Source organism: Labrus mixtus, chromosome 14 (genome assembly GCF_963584025.1).
Source record: "Labrus mixtus chromosome 14, fLabMix1.1, whole genome shotgun sequence".
Classification (NCBI taxonomy): domain Eukaryota; kingdom Metazoa; phylum Chordata; class Actinopteri; order Labriformes; family Labridae; genus Labrus; species Labrus mixtus.
In genome coordinates this window covers 16,380,410-16,402,899 of record NC_083625.1, presented here as the reverse complement: position 1 = coordinate 16,402,899, position 22,490 = coordinate 16,380,410, and the positions used below count along the sequence as shown (strand labels likewise).

The 22,490-nt window shown below is 39.9% G+C and overlaps 3 protein-coding genes across 5 annotated transcripts; all 3 read left to right on the top strand.

The window, feature by feature from the left end:
• The first annotated feature begins 4,373 nt into the window (after positions 1–4,373).
• cwc15 (CWC15 spliceosome associated protein homolog) lies at positions 4,374–6,815 on the top strand. 2 transcript variants are annotated; one of them, XM_061055474.1, is made up of 7 exons: positions 4,374–4,500; positions 5,170–5,314; positions 5,518–5,630; positions 5,761–5,861; positions 5,952–6,062; positions 6,170–6,312; positions 6,396–6,815. In XM_061055474.1, the coding sequence occupies exons 2-7, from the start codon at positions 5,184–5,186 to the stop codon at positions 6,523–6,525; spliced, it is 729 nt and encodes a 242-aa protein (XP_060911457.1). In that variant the 5' UTR covers positions 4,374–4,500; positions 5,170–5,183; the 3' UTR covers positions 6,526–6,815. The 2 variants fall into 2 exon arrangements, with proteins under 2 accessions (XP_060911457.1, XP_060911458.1); XM_061055475.1 differs by having other exon boundaries at positions 4,427–4,500; positions 5,173–5,314.
• Positions 6,816–7,342: 527 nt separating this feature from the next.
• mtmr2 (myotubularin related protein 2) lies at positions 7,343–13,972 on the top strand. Of its 2 annotated transcripts, none has more exons than XM_061055472.1 (16): positions 7,343–7,576; positions 8,299–8,416; positions 8,591–8,614; positions 8,744–8,810; positions 8,983–9,077; positions 9,158–9,262; positions 9,508–9,612; positions 9,700–9,783; positions 9,865–10,014; positions 10,101–10,289; positions 10,419–10,604; positions 10,711–10,917; positions 11,020–11,112; positions 12,145–12,258; positions 12,387–12,563; positions 12,666–13,972. In XM_061055472.1, exons 1-16 carry the CDS (start codon positions 7,497–7,499, stop codon positions 12,828–12,830), a joined length of 1,959 nt encoding a protein of 652 aa, XP_060911455.1. In that variant the 5' UTR covers positions 7,343–7,496; the 3' UTR covers positions 12,831–13,972. The 2 variants fall into 2 exon arrangements, with proteins under 2 accessions (XP_060911455.1, XP_060911456.1); XM_061055473.1 differs by having other exon boundaries at positions 7,344–7,576; positions 8,299–8,401.
• A 2,271-nt stretch (positions 13,973–16,243) lies between these two features.
• fam76b (family with sequence similarity 76 member B) lies at positions 16,244–21,947 on the top strand. Its single transcript, XM_061055471.1, has 10 exons — positions 16,244–16,749; positions 17,596–17,660; positions 17,763–17,817; positions 18,129–18,284; positions 18,373–18,554; positions 18,716–18,766; positions 18,877–18,954; positions 19,037–19,172; positions 19,256–19,357; positions 20,828–21,947. Exons 1-10 carry the CDS (start codon positions 16,663–16,665, stop codon positions 20,915–20,917), a joined length of 1,002 nt encoding a protein of 333 aa, XP_060911454.1. The 5' UTR covers positions 16,244–16,662; the 3' UTR covers positions 20,918–21,947.
• The last annotated feature ends 543 nt before the right edge of the window (positions 21,948–22,490 follow it).

The following is a 22,490-nucleotide window of genomic DNA, read 5'->3' as shown; positions in this document are numbered from 1 at the left end:
GTGTGTGTGTGCGTGTGTGTGCCCCAGATGAGCCACCACAGTTCAAAATCAGCTTCCTTTTCTGTTGAGTCTTATAAAATAGTTTTAAATTAACAAGTTGCGGCTCACTTTTCCTGTTCATTTTAGAGCAATGTACCTCCATTTGAGTAAGGTCTTTTACTTACCTGCTCTTTGGTTAATATAATATAACAAAGAGTAAGGGCTTTTTACCTGCTTTTTGGAAAGTGTCTTGAAATTACATTTATTCAGAATTGGCGTTATACAAATAAGAGAGAGGGTGCAGAGGCTCAGATGAGAAGAGTGTTAGATATAGGCTATATATATATGAGCTAAATAATTGAAGGAAAGAAAAAATAATTTTCATTTAATGCACAGAGACACTCATCACTACGCTCTGCTTCAGAGGACACCAGAAACACATATGGCATTGAAATCCAAAACCTTACAGTTTTCCTAGAAAATCCTCTTCTATCAGACCATTTCCTTATTACTTTCGACTTTGTCCTACAGAATTAGCTCTGCTTAATAAAAATGTGCTCTCTAGAAGTTTATCTGATAGTGCTGTAGTTAAATTTAAGGAAGCTATTTCAGCTGCTTTTGAGTCAGTACCGTGTTTCAACCCAGTTGGAAACTCTTATGATAACTTTAGTCCCTCTCAGCTGGATCAGTTTGTTGATAGTGCAGTGGAGAGTTACTCTTGATTCAATTGCTCCCCTAAAACAGAAGGTTATCAAACAGCAGAGAATAGCTCCATGGTTCAACTCAGAAACCCGTACTCTAAAACAATTGTCGCAAAATTTTGAAAGAATATGGCGCTCGACCAAAACGGTAGAATCTCGTTTATTCTGGCAGCATAGTCATAATAAATATATGAAGGCTCTACGTCACGCTCGAGCTGCCTACTACTCCTCTCTAATTGAGGAAAACAAAAGCAATCCCAGATACCTTTTCAGCACTGTAGCCAGGCTGACAGAGAGTCATGGCTCCATTGAGCCTTGTATTCCTTTAGCCCTCAGCAGTAATGATTTCCTGAGCTTTTTCAACAACAAAATTCTAGACATCAGAGACAAAATTGGTAACCTCCTGCCCTTACCTGGTGCAGATACGTCTGATACGGCAGAGACAGTTCCAGGACCAGATATTAGTCTAGACTGTTTTTCTCCAATCGACCTTTCAGAAACTGCGTCTTTTAGACCCAATCCCAACCAAGCTGTTTAAGGAAGTCTTTCCCTTAGTTAGCAACTCTATATTAGATATGACCAATGTGTCTTTAGGCATCAACGTGAGGTGCACAGGAAGCATTTCAAAGTTGTCCTCATATACTACAGGCCAGATGAATCATCAAATCAGTACATTATCTTTACAACATCACATTTGTCTGGGTAAAATGATAACAGCATGATTCTGATCAAAGATGTATTTCCTGCTACTAATAATGCGGGGGATCAACCGATGTCTCTTCAGCTTCAGTCTGTGGAGGGTCGTTCATGCGAGACAGCTGTCTGTCACCGTTAACAGAGAGATGCTGCTCACTTCCTTTGATGATTTACCTGAGGGTTGTCACGCCTGCTCCTCTGTCAACATGCATCTCTCTCTCTCTATCTCTCTCTCTATCTCTCTCTCTATCTCTCTCTCTCTATCTCTCTCTCTATCTCTCTCTATCTATCTCTCTCTATCTCTCTTTCTCTCTCTCTCTCCTGTCTATCTATCTATCTATCTATCTATCTCTCTCTCTCTCTTCTGTCTATCTATCTATCTATCTATCTATCTATCTCTCTCTCTTCTGTCTATCTATCTATCTATCTATCTATCTCTCTCTCTTCTGTCTATCTATCTATCTATCTATCTATCTATCTATCTATCTATCTATCTCTCTCTCTTCTGTCTATCTATCTCTATCTCTCTCTCTCTCTTCTGTCTATCTATCTATCTCTCTCTCTCTCTTCTGTCTATCTGTCTCTATCTATCTCTCTCTCTTCTGTCTATCTATCTATCTATCTATCTATCTATCTATCTATCTCTCTCTCTTCTGTCTATCTATCTATCTATCTCTCTCTCTTCTGTCTATCTATCTCTATCTCTCTCTCTCTCTTCTGTCTATCTATCTATCTATCTCTCTCTCTCTTCTGTCTATCTATCTCTCCCTCTCTCTCTCTCTTCTGTCTATCTATCTATCTATCTATCTATCCCTCTCTCTTCTGTCTATCTATCTATCTATCTATCTATCTATCTATCTATCTATCCATCTCTCTCTCTCTCTCTCTCTCTTCTGTCTATCTATCTATCTATCTCTCTCTCTCTCTCTCTCTCTCTCTTCTGTCTATCTATCTATATATATATATATATATATATATCTATCTCGCTCTCCCCCCTCTCTCTGTCTCATCCTCGGCCTGTTGAAGAGCAATGTGTCTGGATTTCCTTCTAATAAGTTAATATTCGGCATATATTTGGTCTCAGTATAATAAAGATCTCATTTTAACATATGAGCGTTTTACTGTGTGCTAGAAAAGCTCCAACATATAACGAGAAGCATCACAGAGAACATTGTAGACTTTTACACATTAATGGCCTAATGAAATGGTAAATACAAAGTTTAACCATAAGAGTTCATATGCTACAGTCAGAGTTTTTGAGGTTACTCATACTGTCTGGGGAGTGTATTGAAAATGGCATATATTTCCAACATGTTTCAACTTAAAATATAGTCATTTTAAATTACAAATGTTTCCTTGAAACATAAAGCTAAAATTAATCCCCTTGATGTATATATTTAATGTTTGACATTAGACATCTTTCATGTCATGTGTTTAGTTTTTGACCCAAATGATAAAGAATAGTATCGTTACAGTTTTTCTCAGTCGCTTTGGTACATTTCTCAGATCAGAACTGAAATTCTCAAAACTACTTATTCAATCTTCACATCATTGTGTCACTTGTGCACATCAAAAAAGCAGTTTCTAATTTCTTTGAAGAAGTTGCAAATGCTTTGGTACATCCATGCAAATGATTATGTACAATTCTCTGCTGTTTCCTACATTATCAATGGCTTATGTCATGTTGATCAAAATGTTTTATAATGGGTCTCTGTTGAATAGTCTCACCCCCCACAACATTTAGGCATTAGTTCATAGCATAAGTCTTTACATGCAAAATGGTTGAACAAGTTGTCATAATATGTCAAGCATATTTCTATACATTTCCATTAGACTTTTTTTCTAAATCTGTCCTGAATTGGTAAATTGCTCCCAGGTGAATCTTGACTTTCTCTAAGGAAGGGAAATGTGTGAAGCATGTACAGTTTTCCCTAAGGAGATTGTCCTATGTTCACATTTCTACTTTTGTTTTTTTCTTTTTTTCTTTGTGCTATGCAGTGCTGTCTTTTCCTTTCTGTATCACAATGACATGGTCTGTCAACAAATTACATTACAAACAGTAAAAGCGTAAATGTGAATCTTGTCCAGTCTCTTGCAATCAATCTCCCACATACACTAAGGTGCAACTTACAATTTACAATAATTGTCATCATAACTTTAGCCATAGTTTATATCAGAACAACCCTCCAGAGTACACTGTTATATTGACAACATGACTAAGCAATTTGACTGTCTTAACCGTACACAATGACACAAGGACTTGTCATTCTGATGGCACTGACATGTTCATTGACACAGATATTTACTTTTGAGAGATGAACGAAGGATTTTGAGCAAGAGACTGGCTTTTGCAGGTAATCCATGGTGTTTTGCTATTTGTACGAATTGTTTTGAGAAATGCACTTAATGTTTTGCGAATGTCGAGGATGATTCGAGAAATGTACCAAAGCGACTGAGAAAAACTGTAATGGCCTAATGAAATGGTAAATACAAAGTTTAACCATAAGAGTTCATATGCTACAGTCAGAGTTTTTGAGGTTACTTATACTGTCTGGGGAGTGTATTGAAAATGGCATATATTTCCAACATGTTTCAACTTAAAATATAGTCATTTTAAATTACAAATGTTTCCTTGAAACATAAAGCTAAAATTAATCCCCTTGATGTATATATTTAATGTTTGACATTAGACATCTTTCATGTCATGTGTTTAGTTTTTGACCCAAATGATAAAGAGTAGTATCGTTAATATCGGTATCGATAAGCAGTACTGGTATGTATCGATAAAATCCTAACAAAACCCATCCCTAGTTTGCACAGATCGAGATGGACCAAAAAGTAAAAGTTTTTGAATTTGTACAGAAAAAGAATTTAAGTTTAACTGCTAGGCTCAACACTGATTAAAAAAAAGAGATTCGCTTTAAGATTACATAGATGTATGAAGGTAGAAACCCAGACATGTAGGATGAAGTGGAAAAAGTTGATACCGGATGAGACCTTCAGCAGGCAGCTGTGATTTCTCACTTTTAGGTGTCTTTGAATGCATCTTTTGCAGGATTTGCGATCTGCAGGAAGTGACGACACGAGCAGCAGCACTTGTGTTTCTTCGTGTGGTGGCAGCTTTGTAAGTGTTGTTGCTTTGTAATTCATCTCTAAAACACGTTATTTAAGTCTTTTGATAAGTCAATATGCCTTTGTGTAATTATTGTGACAGTGAATTCCCGGCTGGAGATGCGCTATAGCTAATTTTCCACTTCAACACTGATGTTTGATCATGTTAGCATGTTAGCACCTTTTAGCTGTGGAAGCCATGGCTACCAGGATAGCGAGCTACTTACACAAAACATCTTATATGCCTTTTAATGAAGGGAAAACTTCTTAGAAAAACACTTATAGACAGATTTAATGTTGAAGCTTGTATTTTAACCATATAATGTTTTACTCTAATAAACTTTAATTCTTGCCTCAAAGTGAAAAAAGTTTCTATATGTTGCATGACTTGTCTCTTTAAACTGCAACAATTAATTCACACATTTGTACTCTACAAACTGTTTTACTTGAGAAAAACATAATCTGTTTATTAAAAGTAGATTGTAGCCCTGCCCCTGATGATAATGAGGCTCCTAGTTTGAGTATTGGAGAGCTGTCTGCTTCATTATTAGCTGATTGAACTTCATTGTTGTATCATGAGCTGCCTCCGTCTAGCCTTCCCATCCTGAGTCTTGGTTTGTTTTAAATCTAAATTAACTGGTTTATTTTTTTTTATGTTTGGTCTGTTCATGCATCGACGCAGCAGAGCCATCAAAAATGACTACAGCTGCAAGACCAACATTTGAGCCAGCCAGAGGAGGGAGGGGTAAAGGAGAAGGGGATTTGAGTGCCCTGTCCAAGCAGTATTCAAGTCGAGATCTACCGGGTCACACCAAGATCAAGTACAGGTCAGTGGATCAAACATGAACGCAACTGAGATTAAGACTTTAAGCAGTGTGTTGGTGTATTTACTGCTTGCTTCTTTGACAGACACTGATTGAAATCCAGTGTAATATTTTCTCAACTGTTTTCTACTTCTTCTGCTAAGTCAGTTTGAGGATACACTTTGGAGGCATATTTTAACTGTTTTTTATTAACTCCCTGTTTCTAGGCAACCGACCCAGGATGCCCCCGAAGAGGTGCGCGCCCGTGACTTCCGCAGGGAGCTGGAGGAGAAGGAGCGTGTAGCTGCACGTGAGAAGACCAGAGAAAGGGGCCCAAGAGGTTGGTAACGGTATTTCTGCAGATATGAGCTTTACTGGTTATTACAAATGATTTTACTAAATACAATGTTGACCAAGTTTATGCCCATGACAACAGCTGTTTACAATAGTGCGTTGACCCTCGTTTTCAGAGCACACCACATCATCTTCGTCTTCATCATCATCTTCAAAGCGGCCCAGACTGGATCAGATCCCAGCAGCCAACCTTGATGCGGACGACCCTCTAACTGATGTGAGTGCTTTCACTGCATGACTTACTGGACACTTAGGGGTGATTTGTGCTCATTAAGTTCTCTTACAAATGATGTTTGGTTGTCAATAGGATGATGAGGACGAGGACTCTGAGGAGGACAGTGACGACGATGACACTGCAGCTCTTCTGGCAGAACTAGAGAAGATCAAGAAGGAGCGTGCTGAAGAGCAAGAACGCAAAGTAAAGAATTGCTTCAGACTGAAGTGTTTTTAGCTGCTCTGAAATCACAGTTAGGTCATTAGGACATGTGGTAATTGTTGAGTAAATATGCTGCTTTTCTGTCCTAGGAGCGGGAGCAAAAGGCAGAAGAGGAGAGGATTCGCATGGAGAATATCTTGAGTGGCAATCCATTGATTAATTTGGCAGGGCAGCAGCAGCAGCAGCAACAACAGATAAGCCAGACTCAAAACACATTCAGGGTCAAGAGAAGGTATCTACACAAAAACATGCACATGTAAATAATGGTTGTTCAATTTGGAGAAAACAAAGTTTAATTTGTTCAAATCTTTCTAGGTGGGATGACGATGTTGTGTTCAAGAATTGCGCCAAAGGAGTGGATGAAGCACGAAAGGAAAAACGCTTTGTCAACGACACGCTGCGCTCTGAGTTCCATAAGAAATTTATGGAGAAATATGTTAAATAAAGGACTTTGTTTTTCCAGATTTTACTATTTTCTATTTCATTTCTCACTTCCTTCTTTTTGCCCTCATGCATGTAATTGTAGATGTCATTCAAACACATTCTGTATTCAAATGCATTGGTGTTTGTACAGATATAGCTTACATGTTGTAAATAAATTAGTTGGTGAGTGACATCCTATCAATTACAGCTTATGAAAATGTAGACGACTTTGTTAAATGTAATTCAACATCTGAGTTGTCTTTAGTTTTTTTTTTTTTTTATTAATCTCAATAAACAAAAACGTGTCTTTAATGGCTTGTTGGTTTTCTTTGACAAACATGGCTGTCATTGTTTATGATAACTTCTTCACAGCTTTTTAACAAGTATACTTTTTCTTCATATTTTTATCTGGACCCAGAAAGTATTGCATAATTTGTATTGAGTAATATTTTGGCTATATCGATATTTTCCACAATTGGTGTTTAAGAAAATCTTATTGATTCCCCATTGGGGGAATTATGTGGACATATAATGATATTATTAAAATGATACATAAGGTCAATGTTTTGTGTTCTGAGTCACAGATTTTTGTTACAAAATGCTCAATATGTGAATTGATAAACGAATCAAATATTAATTATTATTATATTATATTTAATTAATTAAATATTATTAATGAATATATTCGATATTTTCACATTTCTATGCAAATTGAACCGTCGATTACATTTGATTTTATATCATTACAGAAGTCTTTCACAGCTGTTTCAGAGTGAAGGTCTGGTGCGTTGGAGCCCAGAATCGGCCAGCAGGTGGCGCCGTCTCAAACAATTGCTTCCTTGTGACAGGAGGGAGGCTTCTGGGAAAGATGGCAGCTTCCTTTTGAAAGTGGGGATTTGCTGTTCTCCGAGGAGGTGTCTGAAGTCTCTCTTCAGTGGATAAACGGACCTCCATCGCACAGTCTGGCTTCAAAGTAACACTTGTTGGTAGAAGATGGAGAAGAGCGGGAGCATCGACAGTCTGGGCTCGAAACGATCCTCTTCCCGGCAGCCAAGTGTTGATTCATTGTCCAGGTCGGCTAAACCCAACACAACACATCGTGATTCAAGCTAGCTAAAAGTTTTTTAAAAAATACCAGAAGGGGTTATATTTATGTACTATGAGTAAAAAGTAACACGTATTATACTTGTGCAGTTTTGCATCATTTAATGGCAGCAGTCATTGTCGGCACAATCACAAGAACGTAGAAGTACCATGCAAAACATAAGGGTTGAAAAGCAGATCACAGTCCACAGTACTTTGATATGTTTACATGCTTAGGCCACTCTAACAACCGATAAAGTTAAAAAAAAAAAAAAAAACCTTTGCTAAATTATATGCTTTATTGATTTCTGAGATTTTATGTTTCGGTCAATAAGTTGATCTTTTGGGTTTTAAAGATTAGAATATGAAAAGCATCGCGTCATCACAATTTCATGTTCCCCATGAAGCACTTGAAGTTGTTTGTTTTGCTTAAAAAAAGAGAGATAAAAATCATTTTAGAGGCTGGCAAAAGAGCTGGTGTCTAATGTTCAGTCAAATAAAAGATGTTAGATTAGGCACTATCTCTGCTGCCTAACATGCCCACTCTAACACTCGTGTTTTTAATTCAGCAAATAAAAAATGTAAATAAATAAATAATACATTTGTCTAATTATTTCCTAAGAATGTGGTTTCAGCATAACAGGAATGAGATGAGACATTCTTCATAGATTAGAATTTCCTTTCATCCTCTCTCTTGTTTGTCTCTCCACAGTACTTCCACCTCTCGCTCTGACCGGTCAGCCCCAGCCAAGCCACCCTCCGCAATGTCTTCGGAGTCTGTTGCCACCTCTGCAGAGCTCTCCCCAGAGATGAGGGCAAGTAGCCTACACGTAATACTACATGATAATTACTCTTTCAAAACAGTATAAAGTTGTTCTGTTTTTTTTTTTTGTTGCTTTGGCAGATAAGGCTTAAGTGTGTATGGTTCTCTCAAACTGTGTCGCTTCATTCATTATTAATTGTAACAACCAAAGCATGACACTCCTCTTTTCTGAACCCTTCAGGTTAAGCCCAAAGCTGCTGCAAAGGTAGGCCATGTCATCAATTAAGTATTGCAAAACGTTTGTCTTAGAATAGTTGCTACACCTCACAAACTGCTCCACAGTCAGATTCATTTTCATGTCTAATGTTAACGCTTGTATGTCTTATTTTTACAGAAGGTGCTGAGAGAGTCAGACAAAGAGGAACCACAGTTACTTCCAAATGAAACCGTGCAAGACATGGGTAACTGTCTGTGATTCTGTCAGCTCCAATAAAAACACTATGGGTTTTATTAGATATTAGAAATTGTCCTTTCCACCTTACAATAGTTTTATTTTATTCTATTTTTCTATTTTTACTTGGCTAAATCAGGGTTTCCTTCTTCCTTTTTCTTCTTCTTTTTCTTTGTTTGTAGCCCAAGATGTCACCTACTTCTGTCCTTTCATTGGCGCACTGAGGGGAACAGTGACAGTAACCAACTACAGACTTTTCTTCAGATGCATGGACAGGGTATGCTTTATTTTAGTTTTTCATGAAACACTCAAAAGGAAGGTTTACTTTTTTTCAATGTGTTTATGTATGGTTTCTAGGAGCCAACATTTGTGCTCGACATTCCCCTGGGTGTGGTGAGTCGTGTGGAAAAAATTGGAAGTGCTTCAAGCCGCGGTGACTTGTCCTACGGGCTGGTTTGCAAGGTAAGTAAGATGTGGAAATGGTCTGTAATAACTGCGCTTGTTTTATGTGGCCTTTGGGATCTTTACGGTTTCAGTGTGCACAAGCTTCTTTCAGCCCTGCTGTAGAAACACGGCCAGAACAGGAGAAAAAACAAACCCATTTTGATGCTCTGTGTTTCTGGCATGTTTTGGCCTTGCTGCTATGAAATCCTAAACTGCTTATCTCTGATTTGCCCATGACCTTCAGCTCTGCTTGCTTTGTGCAGGATGTGCGAAATCTGCGATTTGCACACAAACAAATGGATGACACACTGAGGAAGTCCATTTTCGAAGTGTTGATGAAATTTGCGTTTCCTGTTTCCAACGGGCTGGTGAGTGATTTTCAGAAACACTGTCCACGTCCCTGTCTCTCTGCCCCCCTCTGTCGACTGACGGATTTCTTTCCTGCTTCTCCGCAGCAAATCTTTGCCTTTGAATATGGGCAAGTCTTTCCTGAAAACGGATGGAAGGTGTATGACGCTGTGTCTGAATACAAAAGACAGGTATTTTAAATTCCCAACGTCACACTGCTGATGTTATTGTTAAGAAGAATGCCTCAGCTTGGCTGCTTTGTGTGTTTTAAGGGTATACCCAATGAAAGCTGGAGGATAACCAAAATAAACGATCACTACGAGGTTTGTGACACCTACCCATCAACCCTGGCGGTGCCAGTCAACATTCCAGACGAGGAGCTGAGGAGAGTGGCTGCCTTCAGAGCAAAGGGGAGGATTCCTGTGAGTGAACGATTTTCGACATGAATCCACTTTTCTGCTCGTTCGTTTGACCGTCTTGGGGATAAGTTGTTGCCCTCTGTGTGCAGGTGTTGTCATGGATTCATCCCGAGAGCCAGGCGACAGTGACACGCTGCAGTCAGCCAATGGTTGGGGTGAACGGGAAGCGCAGCAAAGAGGATGAGAAATACCTCCAGGCCATCATGGATGCTAATGCTCAATCCCACAAACTCTTCATTTTTGATGCCCGGCCCAGTGTCAATGCGGCTGCTAACAAGGTTCATTAAATCTTTAAGATCTCGATATCGTATCATAGGAGAAATGAATTTGGTATTGCCCCATGTTTGTATTTGTTTGAGGTAAGTGTTGTACAGCATCATCAGTGTCTGCTTGTTGTTGTTCTTCAGATGAAGGGGGGCGGATATGAAAGTGAGGACGCCTATCAAAACGCTGAGCTGGTGTTTCTGGATATTCACAACATCCATGTGATGAGAGAGTCGCTCCGCAAGCTGAAAGACGTGGTATACCCAAATATCGAGGACTCCCATTGGCTCTCTAATCTGGAGTCTACTCATTGGCTTGAGCACATCAAGGTGAACATAATGAATTGATTCAGAACAAGGAGAGAAAAAAAGGTGAAAGGAAAAACGCAGATAAATGAAGTCCCTGAGTCTTACACAAAGGTTGTGTGTTTATTAGCTGATCCTTGCAGGAGCCCTAAGGATTGCAGACAAGGTGGAGTCTGGGAAAACCTCCGTGGTGGTGCACTGCAGCGACGGCTGGGACCGCACAGCCCAGCTCACGTCATTGGCCATGCTCATGTTGGATGGCTACTACCGCACCATCCGTGGCTTTGAGGTGCTGCTGGAGAAAGAGTGGCTCAGCTTTGGCCACCGATTCCAACTGGTAACCGCAGTAATGTACAATTCTAACATTTCAGAAACCACAGACCGTAAGCTGGGGGTGTTTGCAAGTAGTGACTCATTTCCCTTTCTTTATTTCTTTCAGCGTATCGGTCACGGCGATAAGAACCACACAGACGCAGACCGATCTCCTGTTTTTATTCAGTTCATTGACTGTGTGTGGCAGTTGACTCGCCAGGTAAGCAATACATGGGATAATATTTATTTTTATTTTTACTCTTTGACTTGACGAAGCAGTGACATTAAATACAAACAATTTAAAAAATGAACAAAAACTATACAGTGAAGCATTTGTAAGAACACAAACGATGAGCTTGCGGACTCAAATCAGCTGTTCTACAATTTGAGACTGAGGGTAAACAAACTTAGGCCCCCGAGTCCACCTAACGTTTTTTTTCTCAGGGCCAGCGTCTTTTTTCAGTTGTTTTCAATGGGTAGAGAGCGTTCGCAGTAGAAAGCGGCCGCCTGGATGAAAAGCGATTTTTTTTTTTTACAAGCGTTCTGCCGTTTTTGTGCAGCCGCTCCGAGCACACCAAATTGAAAATCTTTCAACTTTTCAGAAAGACGCTGTTGACGTCACCGGCACTCTTTTCAAAATGTATTAAGCCTTCTACGGATTGTATCTTGTACTCACATCCTCTTTGCGCCGTGTCTGCTGGGGTGAAAAACGATCTCTAACATAAAACATGCAGTAAAAAGTGAGGGAGCTGGGGCGCTGGTGGCGCAGTGGTTAGTGGGCGCGCCCCATGTATGGAGGCTGACGTCTCAAGCAGGCGGCCTGGGTTCGCATCCCACCTGTGGCCTCTTTCCCGCGTGTCGTTCCCCACTCTCTCCCTGATTTCCGGCTCTGTCCACTGTCCTATCTCTCCATTAAAAGGCATTAAAAAAAAAAAAAAAAAGCCCAAAAATAAATCTTAAAAAAAAAAAAAAAAAAAAAAGTGCGGGAGCTGTGTCTGTCATACACCGGACGTTGTCAACAGACTGTTGTCATAGAGACCAGCAGTGCTTTTCTGCCCAGGAAAAACGCTAGGTGGATACAGGGGCTTAGAGTTATGGGTAAGACTCAGTTGAACCTCCTTTCTGAAACGAAGCCTGGACAAGTTTCTGTGACAGATTTTGGTATCTGAATGAAATTTTTTTTTTTTTTTTTTTTACAAATTCTTCATAATAACATCTTTCTATGAAACTAATGAAGCTGCTTTTATTTAAGTTTCCTGCTGCGTTCGAGTTTAATGAATACTTCCTGGTGACCATCCTGGACCACCTGTACAGCTGCCTGTTTGGGACATTCTTATGTAACAGTGAACAACAGAGGTTGAAGGAGGTAAGAGCAGCATATGGTTATGGTTGCAAAATGAGAATAATTGGGAGGGTGGAGTAGAAAGTCTGTTATTTATACGGAGGTTTGTGGTGTTTTTCAGTGTCTTCACAACCACACCTTTTAATTTACAGGAGATTCCAAAGAGGACAGTGTCGTTGTGGTCTTATATAAACAGCCAGCTAGAGGAGTTCACCAATCCTTTGTATGTGAACTATTCCAACCATGTGCTGTTCCCTGTAGTCAGCTTACGTCACCTGGAGCTTTGGGTTGGCTATTACATCCGCTGGAACCCTCGCATGAGACCTCAGGTATGTGAAAAAATGATTTCTCAAGTTAAACATCTGACGTCAATGTTTTCTTTCTATACGTGCCTCACTTGAGTTGCTGAACTTGAGCTTTGAATTTGTCAGGAACCGGTTCATCAGCGCTACAAAGAGCTGCTAGCAAAGCGCGCCGAGCTGCAGAAGAGAGTGGACGAGTTGCAGAGAGAGGTGACCAATCGCTCGGCCTCCTCCTCCTCTGAGAGGGCGGGCTCTCCCACACGCTCCATCACTCCAGTGCAGACCTTTGTTTGACACCCACTGACCCTCGTGCAGGTCGCAGAAGCAGAATTTGACTTGTGGGGAGATGCCATACAGTAGTTCAGGTCACACCTGTCGCCATAAAGGACCTGTCTGCATTTTTTTGGGGTGACACAATCTTGAAACACTACCACCTAAGACTTAGCAGATCGCTGTATTTGCATCTTTCACAGGGTTATGTAGAGTCTGTGTGTGTCTCAGGCTGCTTTAATACAGCCATAGTGCACTCTACTTTCACAGTTCAGAGGATACAAAACCAGAGTACTGTTTAGCATAACAACACACCTATACAATCAGTGTTTTTGAAAGTATGCTTTACTTTTACGCAGGTAAATTATATATGCCTTATACACTTCATAGGAACACTTGCTTATTCCTGCACACTACAACTGTTCAATTTTCATTTGAAAGCAATACTGCTGAAGCAAATGTGCAGAATTTCATTTTCTGCAGAAGTTTCTCACACTAGCACTAAAACTGCCTTAGTGGCTCCTGAGTTGTCTAATATCTCATCATGTAGCTAAAGGGCTGTAATGTCAGCGTCCTCTAAGAATGAAGAACTAGTCATAGAGCACACTAACAAATATCTATGCTTTTAGATTATTGTGACCAAATATTTGTATTACTACATAAAGGTTCGTGTTTGGCATTCCTCTCATTGAGCGAGTTCAGTTCTATAAGTTTCATTTTTCTAACTAGCTCATTTTATTTATTATCATTAAGTGCAGGCTTGTATTTATGGCTCACAAACACTCTTTTCTCTTGCTATTGGTGGATGAATATGTTCCCATGCAACATTAACAAACTACAGAGAATATGCAATAGCTCTTTTGTTCCAGCTACTCAAACTGTTCATGTGAGAGGACATTTCATAAAGATGCTTTTCAAAGCTGTCAGCTGATGTTCTTTTTATTCACAGCAGAATGTCTGACTAATCATTTGTTTTGAGTGGTTGTTTGTTTTTTTCTAGTTTCACTAATGTGATTGGATATCTGTGCCTTCCTCTGAGTGGCTGATTGAAAGAAGAGAACAGTGTGCACAGTTTTTTTAATTGCTAAGGTTTATAGAAAGTAAATAAAAAGTAAGTAAGCATTTCCTCTTTGCATGTACAAACTTGCAATAAACATGGGAATCAATTTCATGGAGTCAGTGTGTGTTTTTACATTTCTGTTTCAAATACTGTCAGAGCCTGTGTGACATCTCTTCTTCAGAGTATGCCTGGCAATAATAAAGGGGAGGAGTTTTGTTATAAATGAAGAAAAATAAGTATTAAGTATAAGTTTTACTTACTTTGTGATTGTGCTGCGGGGCAACATAAGACGTGATCTAAAACTATTAGCATGTTTATATTTGAACTGTTTCATCCACATACCTTAAAGGAAGAATACAGCAGAAATCAAGTATATCCTGTAAATGTCTCTCTGAGTCATGACTGTCTACAATGAGTGACAAGCCCGAGTCCCGCCAGCTGTACTGTTGTCGGGCCGTGTTTACATCATGTTTACATGGATGGAATGGCATATTCTTCTTTTCTCTAGGCTACAACATCAGCCCTACAACAGACTGTGTCAGGTCCGTTATGATTAATTCAGCTGACCCCGTACTGTTATACAGGTGCAGCTCAAAAAATTTGAATATCATGGAAAAGTTAATTTCTCTTCTGTAAATTAATTGAAAAACTGACACTTTCATATATTTTAGATTCATCACATATAAAGTGAAATATGTAAAGCCTAATTTAGTTTTTATCTTGATGATTACAGCTCTTGAAAATCAAAAAAATCCCTATCTCAAAATATTAGAATATTACATAAGACCAATCAAAAACAAGGATTTATAACACATGAATGTCAACCCTTCTGAACAGTCAGTTAATTTATCAATACTTGGTCTGGGCTCCTTTTGCACAAATGACTGCATCAGTGCAGTGTGAAGTGGATGCAATCAGCCTTTTGCAGTGCTGAGGTGTTATCCTAGCCCAGGTTGCTTTGCGGCCCTGTTGGGTCTGGTGTCTTCATCTTCCTCTTGACAAAAGCCCGTAGATGCTCTCTGGGTTTTCAGGTCAGAAGTCCAGTGTGGAGTTTCCATGGTCAGTGATTTGGGGTGCTATATCATCTGCTGGTGTTGGTTCACTGTGTTTTATCAAGTCCAGAGTCAACATAGCCGTCTACCAGGAGACACTTCATGCTTCTGTTTGCTGACAAGATTTAAGGAGATGCTGATTTCCTTTTCCAGCAGGACTTGGTGCCTGTCCACAGTGCCAAAACTACCATTAACTGGTTTGCTGACCTGGGTTTTACTGTGCTTAATTGGCCAGCCAACTCGCCTGACCTATTACAAAGAGGAAGATGAGAGACACCAGACCCATCAATACAGACCTCAGCAGTGGCACAGGCTGATTGCCTCCATACTTTTTCAATTAAATTATGGAAAAAAAAGAACTTTTCCACAATATTCTAGGTTTTTTAAACTGTACCTTTGAGGTCCAAACTGCACAATTTTTCATGAAATAAATCAGATTGTTTGAAAAATATCAGAAATGTGGCCTGCAATTTCTCTGAGGATTGGTGGTGGTTTCTGAGGGTAGACAAGTTGAGAACCGCTGCCTTACACGATCCACCTTTGGTCAAATGTCCTTTGGAGTAGCACATGAGGGAACAGCCTTCTAAGATTCAAAGGGTCATCTAAAGGTGTGGCTCAGAGCAAAATGTGTGACCATGTCTAACCACCACAGTGGTTAGTAATTTGTGCAATTACACCAGCACTTTACAGAAATGGGCATTATGGCAAATGTGCAATTTGCACCAGCACCTTACAATGATGTGCATTTAGCACTTTAACTCTGATGGTAACTTTAATCCTGGCCAATTTGTGTATCATTATGTGTGTCTTTGTCAACTAATATACAGTTTTTGTTGTTGTTTGGTTTTTGCTTGTTTTTGTGCTACCTGTGTTTTGTGAGGTTCTATGTACATTTGTGTATGTGTGTACCATCAACATGGCAGGGGACTACAGATGGAAATAAGCCTATGGCTATAATCTGGCACTGTCCCTATGTTAGGAATGACCAGAGTCTATGTGAATAACTGAATCAATGAAAATATTTTACTAGACATTAAATCAATCAGTAATGATACAGATAAAAGATTAACAAAGGTAAAACAATGTCGGATCGTAACATGTGTATTCAGAGTATGTGTAATTAAACTAACATTGATTTAAGTCGTTATTTTAGAGGCCAAAGTAGTTAAAGACTGAACAAGATAGTTTCATAATTAAATGCCGTAGAGCTGTGCTGAATAAATCCAGACGTGTGATTGGCTCTGCTGATTTTCAAACCGTGAATCCCGCGGACGGATGTTGTGTCGCGATAGGTTTCCTTTCTTCTTCTCGAGCAGTCAGCCACTTCCGGTTACATGACGACGGCGTCGATACAAAAAGAGAGAAGGAAAACAGGAAAAATATCTTTCTTGGCGAGAACACTGGAAACTTAAAATATAAATAGCTTGACGTGTACCAACTGGTTGTTTAATGTGGCGGCGAAACCAACGATCGACCTCTAGTTTGTGTGGTTTGATAACCAGTTAAAGATCACAAATATTTGGAGTTTATTGTTCTTCGCCTGCTCCCTCCAGCTAAGCTATTTCTGTGTTGCCCTACCTAGCCGTACTCGCTACCATTAGCTAACGCTGGATGCCAGCACAGTGAGTGTACTTAGTTTTAAATTAGCACTCGGCTAGAAAGAAAATAAAGCGCCGCTAATCCGTTCAGTTTGCAGCTGGACTCCGGTAACCTCTGCTAGCTCGGTGACAGTAGTTCAGCGAGAATGGCAACGTCGGCTCTGTACGCCTGTACAAAGTGTAACCAGCGGTATCCCTTCGAGGAGCTGTCGCAGGGCCAGCAGTTGTGTAAGGTACGTGAGTGTGTCTGTGTGTGTTGAGAGACACAGGATGACCATTAGACATTCACATCCCCAGAGTTACTGCTGACTGAGAGTGATGGTGTAACGTCGAGCAGCTTATATAACTTATCTCTTTGACCTGGACACGCAAATACTGTAACTGTAACCATGGCTGGATAGTTCAACACATCCAAACATGTTCATCCTCTTATTTCATGACATTTTTTTTAGACTTTAAATAATTACAGTTTATGTTCTAGTCACTTAACTTGTTAATTTGTAATCGCACTGAGGGAAAGACATTTAATTTCAGTGAGAAGGACATATTTTGGAGCCTCTAACAAAGACTTCTGTTTACATCTTTCCTTCAATCACTGTCAGTCTGCACTTAGTCACAGTTTTTGAAATGATTGTTGTAATAAATCTGTACAGCGCTTGTTTCCCCTGACTATTAGGACAACCTGTCCACAGGATAGTTACAGCACATTGTCAATAGAAGAACACTTTGATACAATTACAATTGGATGATTTTTTTTAGTTTTTGAAGAATTCCCCACGACAGGTGTGCGTTAATAACATTTACTCTTTCCGACCCTACCAGGTGAATGTGTTTATTAAACAAAAGCAGATACAAGATGTTCTATTCTCGCCCTCTTGTATACACCCATATAATCGTTTGTTGGTATTTCCACAGATGTTGTAGCCAAAATGTGTTACACAACAAACACCATGTTGTACCGATTAACACAACAACATGTGAAGCTGTTGTGTTTTGATGTGTTCATTGGATGTTATGTCAACCTTTCGCCAAACAAATGTTGATAAAAACACTGACGTTTCTTTGTTTTGTCCCCATAGGAGTGTCGCATTGCGCATCCAATAGTGAAGTGCACATACTGCAGGTCTGAGTTTCAACAGGAAAGGTAGGATATTTGCACCCAGTATAAAAATCAGACACATATGACAAAATAATAAAATGTCTATGTAGTTTACATAATAAAATACTACTTTCTTTTTCTTTACAGTAAAACTAATACAATCTGCAAGAAATGCGCCCAGAACGTCAAACAGTTTGGAACAGTGAGTAACAAGTTTTTCCTGTTTGTTCCTTGAATACTTTTAAGTAGCACGCACTTAATTATTCTTTTTTTCGGGCTTGCCATGGCTTTGTTGTAGAGGGAGGGCAGTGGATTGAGTCAGATACAGGGAGGAGAGCGTGGGGAATGACGTGCGGTGAAGTGCCAAGGGGCAGAGATGAAGCCGGCTTCTTGGACTAAAGCCTCTTTAAATTTGAGTGTCCAACATAACTGCTAGGCTATCCAGCACCCCGCTTAATGCTTAATATAATGTGTGGATACACTTTAAACTTTGTCCTTTGTCTGTCTATTCAGCCCAAACCCTGTCAGTACTGTAACATCATTGCCGCTTTTATTGGGACAAAGTGCCAGCGTTGTACCAACTCAGAGAAGAAATATGGACCTCCACAGACCTGTGAGCAATGCAAACAGCAATGCGCCTTTGATCGCAAGGAGGAGGGAAGAAGAAAGGTATATTCACACACACACACAGACATACTCATAAGCTAATATGTCACAGCAAGTCTTAAAAAAACACTGTCTCCTACCTGTGTCACAGGTGGACGGGAAACTGCTGTGCTGGCTTTGTACTCTGTCCTACCGCCGCGTCCTGCAGAAGACTAAGGAGCAGAGGAAGGGCTTTGGCTCCTCCAACTCCTCATCCCTGAACGAAAAAGACCATCACTCCAGACCTCATCACCACCACCACCACCAACACAGACACAGCAGTTCTCACCACAAGTATGTCCTCCTTTATGTTACTTCTCACAGTCCAGTCCTGATTCCACTCAGTTAGAACAGTTGGATTTGTGTCTTTTTCATGCAGTTATATCACTGTTTACATACAGTAAAGAGCAGAAGGGAGGTTAACTCAGTCTAATATTGTAGCTTGTCTTTTGCAGGCTGAGTGGAAGCTTGAGTCCTGAACAGGAGCAGGGACTGTGGAAGCAGAGGTAACACTTTACCTTTTTCCTTTCACAGACTACTATTAATCAGAAAACAATTTACCGTTTAAGGTTTTAAAGCACAAATTGCTAATTTTAATGGTCAATGTTCTTTGCAGCCATAAATCGTCTTCAATCCAGAAGGAGACTCCAAAGAAGAAACCAAAACTGGAGATGAAGCCATCCAACGGGGACAGGTATGAAAGGTGTCATTTTTTCTCTCTCAGCTGTTGACTACCAAAATCATATGGCCTCATGTTCTTTCTTCTCTCCCATCAGTAGTTCCATCACCCAGTCGATGGACTCTGGAGGAACGGACAACTTCATTCTCATCAGCCAGCTGAAAGAGGAAGTGATGTCTCTGAAGAGACTTCTGCAGCAAAGGGATCAGACCATCCTGGAGAAGGACCGAAAGGTAGGTCATTAGTCTCCACGAAGTTGCATTACTGTTGATTGTACCTGTACATGCTTGATGTACCTGTTACTATCTCCCTCTAGCTCACAGAGATTAAAGCTGACTTTCAGTACCAGGAGTCCAATATGAGAGTCAAGATGAACCAAATGGAGAAATCACACAAAGAGTCAATGGAGCATCAGCAGGTAGGAAAACATTCTCATCATGAAGGGAAAGCCAAAGAGAAGAGATACGTCTTCAGCTTAAGCCGTTTTCACATATGCACTCCGGATAATATCTAGATATTTACAGGAGGACTTCTCCGGAGATTCTCCCGAACTAGCTGTTCACATATGCTCCTCACAGCGGGGGACTTTCCCTGTCAGAGGGGAGGGGCCGCGGGGGATTTCCCAACGTAAGACGTGACGTAAATAAACAACGCGGAAGTAGCGGCCGAAGCAACAGAGTCCGCTACACGACGTTATAATGAGAATATTTGCCTTTATATCAATGCTATGTGTAATCCAATGGAATGACAACATCAACAAAAGAGCGGAGAACAACATACTGACGACCAGAAAACATAATGCAGCTGTTTAATTACGTGCACGGAGATCGTAGTGGTCGCAAGCAGACACTTTAGCCGGTCACTGTATATAAAGGTCATTCACTTTTCATTGGCTGAAATTGAAAATCTCCAGAGTATATTCGGCCGCGTTCAGACATCAGCTCACTCGGATATTCTGCGGATAAAATACTAGGGGTCTGGCCGGAGAAACTCCGGGTAAAGTCTGCGCGAAAAATGTTTGCGTTCACACATAGCCTAAAGAACCTCCGGGTAGCCAAATCTCCAGGGGTTTTCAGGAGATTTCTGTATGTGTGAAAAGGGTTTTAGATTCAAAACAATTTAAGTCATTATGTCTTGCAGACAATCAAGTAAGGGCTATAGTGAGCCCTTACTTTTCACTTTCAAGGGCACATAGATAATCACTTTGTCTGCAACAATGGGATGTCCCGTGACATATTTTTCAAAAATTGACCCCAGGGGCAGCAAATATAAAAAAAAAAATAGGAGGGGGCCCTAAACAGAACCTTGTGGCACACCACATGTAAATGCATCTTTCTCAAAGGAATAGTCCACCAGGTGGACAGAGAAGCTCCTATCTGTCAAGTAGGACTGAAAAACACTTGAGTTCAGCACCTTTGATCCCCACACAATTTTGTGTAAGTGACAAGAGGATCAAGTGATCGACAGTGTCAGAGGCAGCTGTTAAGTCTTAAAGTACCAGAATAGCAGAGTCTCCCAAGTTAACAATTAAGATCAGATCATTAAACATTCTTAAAAGTGTGTTTCAGTGCAATTACAAGATTGAAAACCAGACTGAAACGTATAAGAGCCATTATGAAACATGGATGAGTCGCTTAAAACTTGTTGTTATGGATACGATTATTGTCACAGTTAGGTCATTTTATTGTTGTATGTGTGACTTTTTGGTTGACTGTGTTTGTGCTATAAGGGGGTTTTAAAATCATTGAAAGTTGTCCATGTTGAGCCAAACCATTTCTGTTAGTAGCCTCTGATGAACAATGAGTTAATCCACCCATTATCAATAAGGTAGTATCTTATCTTAAAAGTTTTTCTAATTACTTACAAAGTTTCTATTTTCTGTCCACAGTCCAAGAACAGGGAGTTGATGAAACAAGTGGCGGCCCTCTCTAAGGGAAAGAAGTTTGACCGGACAGGAAGTTCTCTGCTGCTGCCCTAACAATAGGCCGGCCAGCTGGTACCAACACAGAGCGGCTTCACGTAACACTGAAAGTCTCCCTCCTGTGTTTACTCATTGCCATTGACATCAGTTACTTCTAAATTCTAGCCAGACACCATGTTGTACATGGTAAACAAATGTTGAACTAAAGAAACCTTTCTCTAAATGTCAACTTATTTTAGATTTTTTACAGCGATTTTTTTCCACAGGCTGTTATCCTGTGGATGGAGGATGGAGCCCTCGTTTTTAACACTGCCGGGCCAAAACAAAAAGCATGGTGTGCATATGTGGATATTATTCTGTTCTGTGTATCCACTTAATTTTTAAGAATGTCATGCAATTTATTTATTCAATTATATTTCTTAGCTTTTTTTATTTCCTCACAACATACTAAGAGAATATCCCACATTTGGGGGTTTTCTTCAATAGGGATTAGTTCTATTTTTCTAAATTGATTGTGGGGGATACGTTCTCCTAAATGGAGACCCTGTGCAACTTAACAATGTATGCAAATGTGGGAAGGGTGACCACTGAGCTGCTGCTCAACAGGAGAGAACTCCTAACTCTCAGTAACAACTCATAAATCAACCAATGAACACTTTGACAGGCTGTCTGATAGAGTGACACCTCTTGGCTGCCCTCTCTCTCACTGTGACAGCTGTAGTGATTTGCTGTTTCTCTTAAGTGGAACGTTTGTAATACTGCATGATTTTACTGCCAGACACCGGTTGGCATTGTGGTCGGACTTATTTTATCCCTCCCTTTATATTAGTTTTCTAAGAATCACTTGTAAATGTATTTCTGGGGTCAGCCGTTGTATTTAAACTGTTGCTTGTATCTGTTTTAGTGAGTACAGTATGTGTATAGTAAGGCCAGTTGAAATTAACATGTCTGTAGAAGATGCTTTTTAAAGGAACACACCTTTCACCTTGCATAATTGGGCTGGTTTCATACTGTGGCGTCCAGGATCACTTTTGTACTTTTTTCCAAACCAACTGTTTTAAAACTATTAAAACTGGCTAAACTGTTATTGTTTGGTGTTTTTTTTCTTCTTCTTTCAAAAGACAAAATTCTCAGATTAAGATCTTTTTGGACCTCTGAAGTTATAATACCATAGCGTAAATCTTGACAGGTTGTAAACCATTGCCAATTTTGACTAGTAAAGAACTAGGAGTAATTAATTCTGTAATTTCTTTTTAGCCGTAGTTATGAGGTGACAAAGCTGCGAAAACTGAAGATTCTCAAACCCTGGAGAAAACGAGCTCAGTAAACAAGGGTACAATGGCAATCCAACCCCTCACTCTGATATGAACTCCCTTTGTTGATCTTCAGTTCTATTGCCACTTGTCATATTTGTAATATGTAATATCCGGTGTGTTGTGCCTAGAAACAATGTAAAACAATTGTTATCATTTAAGAGTAAATAGGAACATATTTTTCGGCCAATTGGTGTGATTTGTCCTAACAGATGCGACTAAACTGTCCGTCCTTCAACTGGAGAAATAAAGTCTAGTAATCATTCATAAGATATTGAATATAAACTAGCAGCATAACATTACATTTTATTTCAAGA